The sequence below is a fragment of the Macrobrachium rosenbergii genome, chromosome 56, assembly GCF_040412425.1.
Source record: "Macrobrachium rosenbergii isolate ZJJX-2024 chromosome 56, ASM4041242v1, whole genome shotgun sequence".
Lineage (NCBI taxonomy): Eukaryota > Metazoa > Arthropoda > Malacostraca > Decapoda > Palaemonidae > Macrobrachium > Macrobrachium rosenbergii.
The window spans coordinates 41,060,884-41,078,168 of NC_089796.1; the positions used below are offsets into that span (position 1 = coordinate 41,060,884).

The window sequence follows — 17,285 nt, forward strand, 5'->3', positions numbered from 1 at the left end:
GACCCGCTCCTATAGGAGCGGTATAGAAAACGGGTTGTTCATCATAAGCGACCAGCTTAGTGGGGACTTTACAAATACTCCCCCCCCCCAACACGTGGGTAACATCTGAATAGTCCAGGTATCTGCTGGGACGTTGGAGAGTGCCGTGGCTCCGCGAAGTGAGCTGGGGGTTGCGGTGTGAGTGGGAGCGGCTGTCTGTGGGTGTGGCTGGTTGTTTTCGGGGGCGGCCCATGTCCATCTTTTGAGGTGGCCCGGCTGTGGAGGCAACAGCTCTCGAGGAGGGTGCTGCGTGGTGCCATCTGCTGTTTCCTCCAGGAGGGCGGGCTTGAGGCGGTCGATAGACACCCAGTCGTCCTTCCCGTGCAGGGCAAGGCAGAAGGCTTTGTTGTTCCTCTCAAGCATGTGGAAGGGCCCCCTGTAGGGCCTGGTTAGTGGAGGGCGGATGGTGTGGCGTCGTCCCTGACGAAGACATGGGTGGTGGAGGACAAGCCGGGAGGCATGAAGGTGGTAGACCTGTCGGTATACGTCTGCTGGCAGGGGGTGAACTTCCCGACTATGTCGCAGAGCCTCTGAACTGACGGGTTGTACAGATCTTCCGTGACTAGTTCGCCCAGGACTATGAGGGGCTCCCCGTAGATTTTCTCCACTGCGGACAGGTCGCCGTTGGCTCTGGGGGCTATTCTCAGCCCAAGGAGGACCCAAGGCAGCTGGTACTTCCAATCCTCGGTGGTGCAGCGGGCCATGAGGGACGCCTTCATCACGCCCCAAGTCTCCAGGATGTTTTGGTCATGCCACGGGCTGGTGACGAGGTAGAGGGCGCGGGCAGCCCTCTCGGCGATCGGCAGGGAGCAGGTCTCGGTGAGGGATGTTTTCAGGTGGTGGTAGGTGACTGGGCGTGCGGCAGACACCCACAGGATGAGTTTCCTGTAGACCTCCTCCGGCAGGGCATTGATTACTGCGTCGGCTTGTAGTACCTCGCCCGTGAGTCCCACCAGTCTGAACTGTCCCTCGACCCTGTACAGCCATGATGTTGGGTTGCCGTGTGTGAAGGGTGGCAGCTTTATGGCGAGGGTGGCTTTAGTTTGCTCCACCGGGAAGGGCAGTGTGCAGGGCACGGGTAGCAGCGTGGAGGAGCGTGTGATTCTTGGTGCGGGGGAGGGCTCGGGCGATATGTGCGGGAGGTAGACGTCTGAGACCACGAGGTTCGCGGTTAATTGAACGTGGGAGGGAATGTCCGCGTCCATGCTCACTATTGCCCTCTTAATTGGAGTGGGATACTCACGTCAATACGCACTTGGGAGCACGCCGTGTGAGTCCACTAATGACGCTGGTGATTTGCCGACGAGAGTCAGCACACCCGAACGCTGGTTAGCGCCGTCTTTAGTCCGTTAGGGGCGTGGGGTAGTTCATGGAGCCAAGACTAGGTCGCCGTCTGAGTCCGCTAATGGCTCCGGGAACCACTCCAGGGTCACCACTTTAAGAGGTGCTAAATAATGAGCAGGATGAACAGGTTGTTCATCAGAGAAGACCAGCTTAGCAGGGACTTTACAGGCTAACTGCAACCTTCTGCATCTTGATACAATTAAAATAAAAGGTTTGTACTTTGTATGGGCACAAATTAATACATTGATGCTTACAATGACTAGGTAGAAAGCTCAAACATAACATATTCTACATAATTTAGAGGTATCAAGAATTGGCAAATACAACTTACCTGATCCACATGCTACAAGGTAGTTTGCTAACCCCCACTGATGTGCCTCTGGTCCTTTAATGGGTCTTCCGGTTAAAATAAGGTCTAATGCTCGACCAAGTCCCACTATAGCTTGTAGGCGGACAGTTCCTCCATCAATCAATGGCACACCAAATCTGAAATTTACGTAATTATAATTGACAGTGGAATTTCCATAATTTTGTGTTCTTAATACAGAGGTCACCTCAAAGAGGTTCCACCGAAGTCACAGACTTTAATGCAGAGAGACCTGCAAACATCTTTATCATAATGTTTTGACTCATTCTTGAGTAATTTTCGAACTGGAAATGAGAGTGCAGATTAAAAAACAGGTTTTGACATAGCAAAAACCTATTTTTGGTAGTCACTGTTGAGTCCTCAAGGAGTTACCTCCATGGTCTACCAGAGCCCCATGAGTGACCAAACTAATGTCAAAGAATTCTCTTGCAGCTGGTCTCGTGGCTGGGTATTGTGTCGTAGTGATAAACACTGTAACACTTGATGGAGTATATAATGGATTTAAAGATAAGGTGGCACTTTCCTACATCTTTACTGCGAGGCTATATACCCAGGTTCTTCCGTCATCAAAACCTGCTTAGCTAAAAGAGGAACTGATTAATGCACATGAGTGCAGTCTGCTGTAGTGTCAACTGAACCGTCACAGGGACCAAGAAGCATTATTTTCTGTTGGTCAATGCAGGATGATCCCTTGCCCAAATCCCATGCCTTTTCATCAGGGAAGTGGGAGGGTTTTGAGGACTCAGCAGCGACTACCAAAAATAGGTTTTTCCTACGTCAAAACTTGTTTTTTGATGGTGTAGTCACTTGTTTCGTCCCCAAGGAGCTTTACAAAGAAACTGACAGGTGACAAAAAAGGCTTAAGCTCTCAATTTTTAATCCCAACACCCCAAAGGAAAAACATTTCTAGTCTGAGGTCAAGCCACAAATTTCAAGCCCCATTCTTTATTCCAAATACTCTTCAGGTTTTGGTACCAAAGAGCAAGAAACTATACACAAACTTATGTATTAGGATGTAGCTCTACAGTGGCTTACCTAAGCATGCTGGGTTTGGTTGCAGTACTGTCGGCCTTCTCCCAGCAATAGTTAGCATACTCACCGTCAATAGGACCCCTGGTTTTCTGCTGTAACACCTAGGGGTTAGGACTAACCATGCCACCTACTGATACACAGTGTATCTAGCAAGGTACCTAGCAATGTTGATTGAGTAATTTTCATGGTAGATATTTTAAAAATCCGTACACGAAGGTCTCAGCTCAGGAAAGAAGATGCATATACGACTTTCTCTCCTACTTCCTGGGATAGAACAGTGGATGGTAGTGGAATTGATCTCTTCATCCGTTGTTGAAGTAATAGGAAACAATGCCTGTTTGGTCAATTTGGGGCTAAGTAAGCTGTTCGTTTGAAGGTTAGAAGTTTGATCACAACCTTTGAAATCTGGGACAATGGAGGAAAAAGATAATTATCCTCCATTTGTTCCATTCTTGCAGGAAGGCTTGACTGTCCAAGTTTGGAGACACATATACTGGGAGTTTGTGATTCTTGTATGTGGCAAACAGATGCACTTCCAGTTGTGAAGCATATTGACTATTGTTTGAAAAGAGTGTTGTCTAACATCCACTCTGTTGAGGCTGTCATTTTCATTGGCAGAGAGTCTGCTATTGAGCTGAGAGACCCTATGCGGTGAATTGCAGACAAGTACCACTTCCTTGCTTGCGCCACCCAAAAGATGGCTAGCATTATCATATTGAGAGGAGGTGAACATGACCCCAACCTCTTGATGCAGGACATTGCAATCATGTCTAAACCCAACAAAATGTGTCTCTTTTCTGGAGGTTTGAGTTTTTTGAGAGACAAAAAGACAGCCATCAGCTCCAGGAAATTGATATGATAATTCCTCAGAGTAGCCACCTGACGATCCTCTAATATCCTCCCAACCTGTCAACGAGGCATCTGTGTGTATTGTCACTCATACAGACTGAGGATTCAGGGTGACCTGTTTCACCAGATTCCTTCCGGGTCCAAGGCCAAAGTATCTCCCCAACTTTTTTAATCTTTTGATGAGGTCGGTCTCATATCTTTTTTCTTGCATGTGATAGCCAGAATTTGTTCACATTTTTAGTTGCAATCTGAGTATTGGATCTATTGCATCAGGCCCATCATGTGTTCTAATTGCCATCTGGAAACTCTGGGCTGTGCAAGGAACCTTTTGAGGACTTGCCTTATTCTGTTTTGAATATGATGGGGAGAGACAACAGGCCGTGAAGAGTATCCCAACACATTCCCAGCCACTGAAAGTGTCTGCTTGCATGAGACAGGACTTTTTCCAATTTGTTATAAAACCTTCTGACTGTAGTCTGTTGACCACTGCTCTTAGGTTTTCTCAAGGACTCTTTTCTTGTGGGCCCCCAGATCAACCAGTCATCTGGGTAGGCTATTAGTTGCATTCCCTCTTGTTTGAGTTCTCGAACAACTACTGTTGCTAATTTTGTAAAAAAAAAAAATTCTTGGGGCAATGTTTAGCCAAAAGGGCATGACTTTGAACCTGTACTTATCTTTCCCTATCCAGAACCTTAGGAAGGGTCGGAAGGGAACGGTGTAGGGCTGTGCCAGTATGCATCTTTCAGATCTATAGAAACTGTCCAAAGTCCCTTTTGGAATGACTGAACGTACTTGAGCAATGGTAGTTATCCGAAACTTTTGGCAAACAATTTGCTTGTTTAATGTTGATTGGTCGAGAATCACCCTTCACTGGAGGAATCATTTTTGAGGATACTGAAGAGACATGATTGGTGGTGAATATGCGCATGTTTCTCTATGGCTCCCATCAACAGGGCCTTTCTGAATCTTCCAGAACGGTCTGGTTTTTGGAAGAACCCCTTTAAAGGAGGGGGAGGGATGAGACCCTTCCCACCCCAGCCCATTTGAAAATAATGTTGTGTCCCCAAGGGGAAGACTTCCATTGTCTGTGGTGTTGTTGGAGTCAGCCCCCAACCATATAATTCCTATTGGTATCTGCCTCTTCCTCTGCCTGTGCCCTTGATAGGCATTCCAGGTGTTGCTTTTCCTTTTCCTATAAAAAGGTCTTTGGTCCTTGTGAAAAGGATTTCCTTGCTGCTGTTGTTGTTGTCCCTTTGTAGGGAGTTGTCCCTTCTGACCACCTACCCATCTCTGAGGAAAAATTTTTGGGGTGACTGAAGGCTGATGTGATTTTTTATCACAGCAAGCCTTTTTGGGTTGGGTAAAGGGAAGTTTCAGGTTTTTTGTTTCCTGAATTTCCTTTTCCCCAGAAGAGCGTACTCTGTACAGTTCTGTTGGCGGGCTTGTTCATTAAGTTTAGCCACAACAGACTTCCCAAACAGGTCCTTACAGAAGAGGTTAGAATGTAATAATGAAATTACATTGGGAAGTGACTTGTTGGAGCCCTCCAATGCTTCGAATCGCGCATTTATGCACCACTCTAGAAAGTCATAGAGTGCTTCCCATAGGGTTCTCATAAAACTTTTGGCCACAACAGCAAAATTGTTCTGGAATCTTCTGGAAGCCTTTTGGTGACAACTTCCAGCAAGATGGTAGAGGTTATAATACTAAGGGGGTGGATGCTAGCATGAAATTCTGCCCAGGCTGTCCTCTCTGAGATTCAAAAGGGATTTATAGCGCTGCCCATTCCTTTGAAATTTCCCAAAACTTGGATGACCGTGGCAAATGGTTTTAATTCTGGCACTGTCTTGTTTTTTAGCCACTACAGAATTCTAAAAATCTGCTTTCACATGATTAATAATTTTGAAAGCGAAGGGACAGAAGGCTGGGGCTACTTGGTGAGCAACTTGGGTCTTATTCAAAATGGAAGTAGACATCCATTTTTCATTGACCTGGTAAAGGGTGTCTCATATATAGCTTTAAATGTTATAGGCACAGGTAGGAGAACCATTTCTGTTAGTGGTTTCTCCATGTCTGGTGAAGGTGGTGCCAGGCACCATTCTGTATTAGGGAATGCTGCCCTGTCTCCAAATTCTACAAGTACAACTTCAATCATAGGTTTTCTCTCATTAATTAGATACTTACCATCAGGAGAGAAAATGCACATTGAGGTGTCTTGCCAAGGATCATCAGTATCATCAGGGGTGAGTATTGGAGCCCCGATTATGTTTTGATCAGAAGTTTTGTAATCCAAACTGACCATTTTGTTGTTTCCGGTCAGAATTCTAACATCAGACCTTGCTTGGGGAGCATTTGCATCTATTCTCACTTTTAGGTTACAGGATGCATTACTTTTACACTTTGGGGCGTACATGCCTGACTTAATTTCCTTAATTTTCTTTTGGGAATCATGCATCATGTCCCTTATATATTGCCATTCTGTGGCAAGGACATCTTTAATGTTACTCATAACTTCCTTATGGAATTGATCAAATGCTGCAAATTATGTATCCCTTTTGGGGGAGCTTGTGCAATTTGACTGAGCTTCAACAACTGAATTGTACAGTAACTGCCTGTTAGCCAGGGAGGGGGCAGAAGTCCTGGGTAAGTTACTATACCCTTCCTAAAATGTAGTTATTTCAGTCAAGGTTAGGTGGATCCTAGTATCCCTTTTGGGGGAAAGATCCTCTTCAGCATCGATAGCTGAATGGGGAATAGAATTCCTTCTGGAAGGTTTCCCTCATGGCTAGCTGAAATTTGTTTCCCTGATCCTTCTGGGTTCAGCAGGGCCATTTCAGTGGCAATGTCCACTTCATATTCCTTAGTAAGAGTGTCACCCCATGTAAAGATTCCTCTACTTCCTCCGTGGGGTTAACCCGGGAGGTACTGGGGACTGACGTTACTGGGTTTTGGCCTGAACATAGATCTTGTTCTGACAAAGAGTTAAATATCTGCTGCTGGAGTTCTCCTGGAAAGATATAATCTCCCCCTTCCTCACCCCTACTGAACCATAGGACCACTGAGACAGCTTAAAACGAGGTGTTTCATCCTTAAAACTTGCTGCCAGGAGCAAATTTCGCACATATCTTTTGACCAAGCAAATTTTCCTTGTTTTTTACAAGGACTATTCCCATGGTAGGTGGTATGGGCCGTACCCACTGGCAAAAAGCGAACCAAGCAATTTGCTACAGAATGCGTGAGCTGAGGGTCCTGCATATAAAACAAGTTGTTATTGCAAGCTAATTAGTACTAATTGTTTTTAATGAGGGACACTTCTGTAGTTCCTCATATAGTTTCCATATTACAGGTTAACTTGATTACAAATGTGTAGTTGTAATACATTTAATTAAATATCTATACTAACTTAAACCCTCTAAGGTTTAGGTTAGTTTTCATACCTGTATATGGCTGTATTAATTATACACTGTTAGTCCTTTTGCAATGGCTATGTGAAATTTCAATTCTAATTGTCATGCCATTCAGACTAACTGCTATGAACTAATTTGTTTAACTAACCCAAGCTACTGTTTTATATGGCTTAGGTTAATGCTTCTAGTATAATCTATGTTAAGCTAAGAATAGAGGACTTCTTAGAAGGTTCTCGCTTAACATATTCAGTGCCATTGCTTATTCTAGGCTTATTCAAAACTTAAGGACATACACTATACAAAAAATAACCTCTTGTAATCTGGTTTTCTGTTCTATATGGACGAAACTACCCTTTTATGTTAAATTTGGCCACCACTGTTTTAGGCTTATAGTAGGATTTTCCCCTAAAAAGGGGTTCCTACTTAATCTGATTAGGCTACTGCCTGTTCTAGGTTTATATCACCTTTAAGGATATAGGCTACATAAGACTCTACTACTATGTAGCCTTGCAGCTAGGCTACTGAGTTGTAAAAACTAGGTTATTTTATTGAGCCTAGGGTACTGTTTATATAAAATCCTAGGCTTATTTGCTCTTTCTTAGACTAGCATAGGGTAATGCCTAATCCAGATTATTATAGATGACTCTTAATTGTATAGGCTATATAAACAAGTAAAATAATGCACTGAAGTTTCTTCAGCCCAACCAAGTTTTCTGTACAGCATATAATCAAGGCCACCAAAAACAGATCTCTTTTGGTGATCTCGGTATAATGCTGTATGAGCCATGGCCCATGAATCTTTAACCATGGCCCGGTGGTGGCCCATCACTGCCAGAAGCATGATTATGGCTAACATTAACCTTCAATAAAATATAAAAACTACTGAGGCTATAGGGCTGCAATTTGGTGTCTTTGATGATTGGAGGGTGTACGATCAACATACCCTCTGGCCTCAGTATTTTTAAGATCTGATGGAGGAAAGAAAAAGTACGTACAGAAAAAAGTGCGGACGGACAGACAAAGCCGGAACAATAGTTTTCTTTTACAGGAAACCAAAATCACAATTTTTGAAGGTAAATTGTATTTTTCCTAACTATACAAACCTGAGGTCCTTTACATTAGGAATTACTTTCAGTGTAGGCTGGAAACAGCCATTAAACTGTTGAGCAAGGTGGTTAGGCAGTAACTACCGCCAGGTAGGCGGGAATACCCGCCTGCCCGGATGTAAACATTCCAGTTTGCCTTTTGGTCCAGGTTCAGATTGAGGGGTGGCATGAGGTGGGCATAATATGTAATGTAAAGGACCTCAGGTTTGTATAGTTAGGAAAAATACAATTTACTTTTAAAAATTGTGATTTGTCCTGACACGATATACAAACCCTCGGTCCTTTACATTGGGAAGACTCACTGGTTGGAGGGAGGAATCTGAGTGGGTCTCCTGAACTGACTGGAGTTCTACACACCTGGGCTACTCCTCCTGATCGAAAGAGCAAGGAGGAGTACCCGAGCCTCTGACATATTGATCAGATGTAGGAGCTGCAAGATCAAATGTCAGATACTGGACCTTTTCGCATGAGTGAGGAAATGGGACTCATACCAAATAGGCTGGAAGAATCTTAGAGTCGGAGGCAGTAAGGAAAAGCTAAGATAGGGTTTCCCTTATTGCCAGACTCTCCTTCCTCTCCCTGCTAGAGGAAGGAGCAGAATTGCTTCTATGATTCTAGGAGAAAAATAGAACGGGTGCTTGACATCAGCGCCAGGTCCAGCACTTGTTAGTTCGAGTCCTATTCTTATCCCAAAGGAGGAGAAGTAGAAGGACGGGGAAGGAGGAGGAAGAGAGGCCAGTCACTCTCAGTATCTTTCTCACTTCCAGAACCAACACCTTAGGCAAGATGCTACTCGTCCTCTTGAAGGAGCCGGGTAAGAAAACACAACTTGTTGAGCAGCCACCATAGGGCCAAGGAAAAAAGTTCCAAGGGCCTGTGGGCAAGACCATACAAAGACAAGAGTGTGGTCTATGAGACCACGTCTTGTTTCCAGCTTGACAGAAACTTCCGGAATGCGAGGGATGGACCAAGCCATCGGCTTCATGAGCTCTCGGGTGGAAGGTACTGGTATCGTCGTCGTCAGCTGTTGAGTACCTCCTTCAATCGCTTCATGAGGTCAGGAGGAAGATGCGTCCTTAGGCACTTCTTCCTTAGGGGAGAGAGAGTACTAGCGAAAATGTCAACGACATCCAGGTTAGGAGTGTCGAGCCTTTTCAGAAAGTACCACAGCTGCCAATAGGACAAAGTAACGAATGATCTGGATCATCGATAGAAAGTCCAAGGAGGAGGGGAGACAAGGACAACTCGAACCCGACAATAGATGCCGAAGGATTCGGAGTCCACCTACGACATCTGAGGAGTCAAGGTATTGATCCCCTTCACCTATTCTTCCATCTTCTATGCCAAGGCCGGAGCAAGATGAGAGATGGTCCTACAAGGGCACATCTCTAACCAACGACTCTTGTAAGGGCACATGCAGCATGGGACAGGAACCCTAAACGAGAGTCACATGCCACCCAGAGAACAGTTCCCTGGGACAGCAAGACCGAAGAAGCTTCTCATCCGTAGCTAAATCTTGACTGAGGAGAAGGCTACTTCAAATAGAAGACTAGGTCGCAAGGGCCTACGTTCTTCACAAATGAAAGGGAAAGAAGCAACCCTCGGCAGAGAAGACAAGGAAGTCCAGACTTGAAGAGCGACTCTGACCCGAGAAGGAGTTCTGCAATGAAAGCCACCAACGAAGACGGCTCCAGTCCCTGGGAGTATCGCAGAGGACTTCAAGAGATATCCAGCTATAGCCGCTGCCTCTCGGCGAGAAAGCCTATGCTTGCAAGGGAAGCTGGAAGATCTCCCAGTCCCAAACACACCGGGACGTACTGCCCAAAGAACCGCTTCTTGTGTAGCTGCTACAGGAGGTTGGGTCAAGCAGAACTCTTCTCGATGCCTCGGCTATCAGGTCAGGTGAGAGGCAAAGTCTTCCGGCATTTGTCTGTAACTCAGGGTGAGCAATGCTTGAGAACCCCTAGCGATACAGACAAATACAGAGGGAAAAATGTAGATATCAAGTTTCCCAGAAAGACAGCATGCCTCGCCGTAGCGGCCCCTGGGTCTGGTATGAAGGAGCGAGAAAAAACTACCAACTTGTTCAGGGAGGCAACAGAAAGACGGTAGGGATTTCTCAGTCGAGCAATCTCTTCGTGAATCTTTGAGTGAGCAGCACGTTCTGTCCCAATCACTCAAACCCGAGGCCAAGCTCACCTGCCAATACATCCCCACCGGGGATGCATCTGGCTAATTGAGATGTCGAGTGTGCTATAGAACACTCGAGTACCTGCAAATGTCGACAGATGGAACAGGAGGAAAAAACGATTCCCTCTTGTTTGTCGACAAATGCCACTACTGTGGTTTGTTGTTCAACGAACCACTGAGTGTCGCAAAACTCATCCTGAAATCTCAGAAGGCCAGAAGGCTGCCTTGAGCCCAGGATGGTGATGAGAAGGTACTAATTGTCTTGGTCCCACACCTTCAAGACAAAGTCTTACAGGTCTGTGCCTATTCCTCAATCAGCGAATCCATAAGTAGACACACGATGTGAGGGGAATATGCAAGCATATTCGAAGGTTCCTTCAATCAAGCATTAGCCTAACTCCTTCCTCACGCTTCAAAGAGGAAAGAAGGATGGGGGAATGGAAGCAGACTTCCATTCTCTGCCATGGGGAAGCTTCTGCAAGATGACAGGATACCGAGACAATTAGCTCTAGCAGTGCTGGCATTTCCTGAATCGGGAGCATGGGAAAGGAAGCAGAATGAAAAGAATTGCCGAGACCTAAGGGAAATAGATACTTCTCCTGAAGGAAACCATTCCCAGGTCTCGGCAATGTCACTGCCAGCTCCGGTCCTTGCTTCCAAGAGCGTTCTCAACCAGATGAACCCTTTTCTTCAGAGAAGGAGTTCATTCAGGTCAAGACACCAAGCTTCTCCCCTGCCCTTACAGAATACGAATTCTTCTTGCCTTGAAGGGTCTGGCTGACTGCAGTTCTGTGGACAATTCTGGTGCTAAGAAGAAGGACTTTGTCCCAATTCAGATCTCCGGTTTCATAAGTCCCGAGTTGGCTCGACCCTTAGGAATGAACCTTACTTGGTTCTGCTTTTCTCTTGCAGAGATTTACCAGATACCTCAGTAACCAAGGTTCGTACCAGGGCACTGCCTTGTTCTTTGGACAGTGGCCAAGACCTTGGGGTCTTAGTCATCTTGACTCAACCTCGAGTTCAAGCCAGCCCCCCTCAACTCCTAAGAAGTCCCAGGCTTCGATAGAAGATTGCAGAACATGGCCTCTACTACCCTTCTAGGAAAGTGTGCATAACTGCATCTTTTTCCACTCTCTTTCCCGTAAGGGAGGAGGGAAGAAGGGAAGGGAGAAAGAAGTATCGACCTGGAAGCTCTCCTACTGCAGATTCCTGGATGAAATGATATATATTAAGTCTCCGCAGCAGCCCTCAACACTCAGCCCCTCAGGAACTGCAAGGGTTGCAAGTGATGAAGATTATTCATTGGGGGAGTTGCAGTCCTGTCCTGGGGATCCTCGCGCTGACGAATCGTCACGAAGTTCTCCGAAAAACGAGGGCAATCGCAACTTGAAAAACCCTCGCTGCTTCTGAAGCTTGAAGCTCCTGTGCCTCTTGCCCTTGGAGGGAGCCTTGACAGATCCCATGAAACCCTCCTTGGCTACCTGGTTGTACTATGAGACAATCGGGGGACCGACACCGAAAGCACACCAAGAAGCCAAACTCTGAAGAGCTCTCTCTGTCTGTCTCGCGCCCCTCGGAACAACCAAGAGGAAAAGAGAACAGGTGAAGAGAAAGAGCACCCCTACCTGTCATGCCAGTAAAACCAGCAGGAGAGGTGGACCATAAGCGATAATCAACCGAAGGAGATTACTGCTACACGAGGGGAGAAGAGGGCTTGTGCTGTGGCAAAGCACTTTCCTGGGAAGAGCAAAAAAGTTCATTCAAACAGAGCCGAGAACCCGATTCAGAAAAAACCAAGTGGGGCTGAGCCGTGCGACACCAAGCCGAGCTGATCACGTCCAGACTGGGAGGTATGTGGTGAACAGGAGGCAGGCGGGGCAAGCCAAGCCGAGCTGAGCCAGTCTCGCAAGCGAGACCAAGGGCTAGGAGGGGTGAGCAAGCCGAGCGAGCCTAGCCGAGCCAGTCTTGTAAGAGCGACCAGGGGCTGAGCTGAGCCGAGCCAATCACGCGAACACAATCAGAACCGGACAGGGCAGGAACTCATCTGCCATGAACTATTGCTATTGCTGAGGCCCATCGAGAAGAAGGTTCAAAGGGGAATTCTGTGTCCGCTATCCTGCATGCTTGAACCCTAAGGTTCAAGACACAAGAATGAAACCTGGCCAAGCAACCGAAGCAGCTGGCGGGCAGTATTGAGACACCTGGCTTCTCGGCACCCAGACACCTGGCGTCTCAGCACCCAGACACCTGGGTGTCTTGGCACTTTCTCTCGTCCTGTGCCTCTCGTCAGGAGAGCGCTTGTGATTCATAGAATTCGAGCTACCCACAAGACTCCCAAAAATGGGGAATGGCTGCTTTCAGTTTCCTAAGAGATCAAAAGAGCCAGGCACAGAACCAGTCTTAGACGCAGACTTCCAAGAAGGGCTGTGAGGGCCGCGCTCTCACAGCCCTCAAAACGCCAGACCCCACAGGAGAATGTGAATCGGTTCCCACCCAAGGGCGGGAAGAGCCAACGAGAGAAACTTGTCTCCCGGAAGAGAGTCAGTTCCTTAGAAGTCCCACAGGACTCCCGAAGGGAATCTCTTCCCCGCTTCTTCTGGTGTTCGAACCGCCAGAATCGAGACACCAGGCTGGGAACCCCACCAAGCACTGGTAAGCATTCGGAGAGCTTGTGGTGCTGGCGGGAAGGGTTGAGACACCTGGGTGCTTTGGCCCTTTCTCTCACACTGCTCCTGAACAGGGCCGAGGAAATATTCTCCAGATCAGATCAGGATACTCGATATTCCATAGAATCTCAAGCACTCGGAGCAGCTCGCGAACGAGCGCCCAAAGCAGCCCCCGTCTTAGAGGCAGAACCTCTAGGACTGGGAACGGGATCGCAGACCGAGGTCTGCGTGCCCGCGGCTCCTGAAACACAAAACCCAGGGCTATGCGAATCAGTTTCCTAACCGGAAGTTCGGGAAGAGCCAACGAGAGACCCACTGCCTCCTCGGAAGGAGGCAGTCCCTAGACGTCCAAGGGCATCAAGGGGAAGAAGCAGCCTTCCTCTCCTTTGGCCGATGGAGGTCTGTCCGATTCCCGGGACCCCTTGGACCTCGGGAGAGGAAGGAAGACGCAGCAGAAGACGAAATCGAAGATAAGATGAAGAAGACGGCAGCTACTTTTACAGGGCGGCTTCCTTCACCTCCACTCAGACATCTTCTACAGGATGGTGGACACGAAACATGGTAACCTCCAGGGCAGTCAGGCAGGAACACAAGAGAAGCGGCCCAGGACACCACCACCAGGAGAAGCAGCAGGCATGATCAAGACAGCTGATGCAGGAGCTACGGCAGCGGTTCGGAAGGCAAGACACATTTTCAAGGTGGGATTTCAAGACTGCTTCTCGGTTTTAAGTGGAGTCCGTTGGGAAGGGAAACCAAGTATTCACGGCTAGTCTCGACGTGAAGAAAACTGTAACGCTGGAATAATGAGAAATAAACAAAAAAAGGGAGAGAAAACTTTCCTTAAAGTAGCTACTGCAACGGCCAGGAACGTCACTTTCCACAGGGCAACTTCCTTCACCTTCACGGCGACATCTTCTACAGAATCGCGGACATCGTAACCTCCAGGGCAGCTGGCAGGAACACAACAGAAGCAGCCCTGGGCACGACCGCCAGGAGATGCTGCAGACATTATCAGGACAACCAATGCAGGAGCTACGGCAGCAGTTCGGAAGGCAGGAGCTACTGCAAGAGCCAGGAACGTCACTTCCACAAGGTGACTTCCTTCACCTTTATGCTGACATCTTCTACACGATGGCGGACATATTAACCTCCAGGGAAGCTGGCAGGAACACAACAGAAGCGGCCCCGGGCACGACCACCAGGAGAAGCAGCAGGCATGATCAGGAGCGTAACACAGGGAACAGCAGGAGCAGATGGACCACAGATATGCCAGAGGCATTGCCACAGCATACATGAAGGCCAGCAATGACAGCGATCAATCCACATTGGCGGAAACAGAGTCGGAACGATCCTGACATGGAATTACGTCATCCAGCCAGTTATTGTGGTCGATACTGAAGCAGCACTAATGAACGACAGGACTCCTTCATGCGAGATATCCCCTGAGATATTCAGTCAACTACTGCTGTGTCTGCGATGCTCACTGTCAACCTGAAAGAAAAAGCAAAGATGATTAGAGAGGGAAACTCCTCTCGCTATGAAGGGAATTGCCCTATGCAGCGAGAGGAGGTACCCAAGAAGAGGTCGCTCGACACCGCCCCCTCACGGTCTTCGCCAGACGAGCGAGCGAAGAGGGCGAAGGAGAGAGATCTCTAGAGAGAGATCTCTACCGAAGGAGAGAAAGGAAGAACCTACGGGGAGAGAAAAGGACAGAGGGGAGGCCACCAAGGGTGCCGTGGAAGCGTAACTTACAGACGACGCCCACAACCTCCTAAGCGCAGGCGGTGAAAACAACACTCAGCACATGTAGGAAGGAAGTAGTCATGCCCTTGTACACGGAGGGCGGAAGACCAAGAAGGGAAGTGAACTCTTACATCCCGATCAATGTAGGGGAGCGAAGATATTACGTCCCAATCTAATATTTCTGACTGTACAAGGGAACGCCTTCAGTATGTAAATAAATGGCTACTGGAGAGAAACATTACCACTCGGTTATACGCCTTTAAATACGCCCTTGACCGTCAACCCAAGACACAGTGCAGGGGAACGACGGCTATGCAAGGTTATCACAAATCGTTGGTTTGTAATAATAAATATCAAACACACATAATATATACACAAAAATACATTAAGATCCCACTGGGATAATAAGAGCTTAATGACAGTCAGGCAAGGAGATCCGAAACCACGTCTGCAATGCATGACAGCTGAAAGCTAGTTTTCTCCCCTCCATTCAGTAAAGCAAAGATAGATGCTCAAAACTGATTCTATTGAAATATTAAAATTATATTAAAGTACTATTGAAGTTATATTAAAATGGTATGTAAGTGTTTCAGGATGGCAGTATAAGCATTTTCAGAGGGTGCATTTTATGATAAAATAATGATTTACGGTATGTACTAATTTTCAAATATTAATATTAAGTTTAATATGATTAAATAATAACATTAAATAAAAATAATAATTCTCCCTCTCCCTCTGTCTCTCTTATTTCGATGAGAGAATTTTTCCGACATGTAATATGTGTGTATGTTTCTTTTGTATGATAAATAAATGATTTACCTAATAAGCACTAATTTTCAAATATTAAGATTTATAATAATAATAATAATAATAATAATAATAATAATAATAATAATAATAATAATAATAATAATATATTCCAAGCATTTATGTAGTAAATTTTTTACATTTTAGACAAACAAATAGTGGTTCCCAGTCTTTTTATGCTCAACCTGAAAAAGGAGGGGGAGGGTAAATGTCAGTTTACTTAACAGTTTGACATATTGGCTGGAGGGGAAGGAGTGTTGCCCTCAGAAGCTCAAGGATTTCAATCTTGTGATATTGTAGGGCATTATTCTCTCTCTCTCTCTCTCTCTCTCTCTCTCTCTCTCTCTCTTCTCTCTCTCTCTCTCTCAGGAAAAGATACTGTTTGTGTATGTGTGTATGTTCGTAGTGTTGTTTTAAAAATAAGTAGTAAAGGTATTACATCTTTGGAAGACAAAAACAAACATGTAAATTTTTTTGTTGTCAGAGAGATTAAAGAGATAAACTCTCTCTCTCTCTCTCTCTCTCTCTCTCTCTCTCTCTCTCTCTCTCTCTCTCTCTCTCTCTCTCTCTCTCTCTCTTTTACCCCAGCCAGCCTTGTTGAATATAAGTTGAAGTGGTAACTCTCTTCCTCTCTGCTTTGGCTGGAAGGCTTAGAAGTACGTATGTATTTTTAAGGGTACTAAGGTTTAAGATGACTTTGAAATTATATTTATAATATAATTTCAAAGATTAATACAGTAATAGCATAATAATTTAAGGTATATTTGATGTACGATGATACTACTTCAAGTATACATTTGGTATTTGAACTTTCAAGATAGGCAGTTATAAGTATTTTTAGAGGGGGGGGTAGCAAGTATTTGCAAATTTTAACTATTCGCTGGAGGGTTTGGAATGCATCCCTCGCAAGTATGGGGGGTTTACTGCATTGTGATTATTGGTAGTATTAAGTTAGGCTAAGTTAAGTACAGGGAGGTTGTTTTGATAAACTGTAGTTGTAAGTAGGAAATAAATTAGGTTTTAAGTATTGAAAGATGATAATTGATAAACCGTGGTAAATGTAAATAAAATTAGGAGAAGGTTCTGTTTGAAGGCCTTTGGACCACTGTACCATTAAAGGTTGAAGGTTGATAAAGCAGAATAGGTAATATATATATATATATATATATATATATATATATATATATATATATATATATATATATATATATATATATATATATATATATATATATATATATATATATATATATATATATATATATATATATATATATACATTTCTTAAAATATCTTAAAACAAACCTACCATTTCTTAAAATATCTTAAAACAAACCTGGTACAAAAAGTGTCTAAACAGAAAAAAGGTCAAACTACTCGAAAACAAAGAGAACAGCAGAGAAATCACAAAATGAACAAGGGTGTTGAGGACGTCTGGGCATTTAACGAGGAACGAGTGCTTTAATGAAAATTGACTCTAAAGTCGTAAGCTCGTCCTCGTATTGGGCTGAGGCTATTATTTCGAAGTTTTTCATATCAATTTGCATTTTGCAGATTGTGATTTCTCATATTTGATAATTCAGGCCTGGACAATCTGCATCCCGTCCTATAACTGACGCCCTGATGACTACAGACACGGACTTTCAGTAGCCGTCTCATACATCAACGTGGGTTCCCAGCTCGCACTTGGGACAAGTATATTTGTAAATGATGTTGGATGCTAGAGACGGACACA

At 45.4% G+C, this 17,285-nt stretch overlaps 1 protein-coding gene across 1 annotated transcript in view; it reads right to left on the minus strand.

Annotated features, from left to right (window-relative positions):
• Positions 1 to 17,285, minus strand: part of LOC136836658 (enoyl-CoA hydratase EchA19-like) — a 302,072-nt gene that overhangs the window by 65,310 nt on the left and 219,477 nt on the right. Inside the window, 1 exon segment of the mRNA XM_067101129.1 lies at positions 1,715 to 1,869. Within this exon segment, the coding sequence (XP_066957230.1) occupies positions 1,715 to 1,869 (155 nt within the window).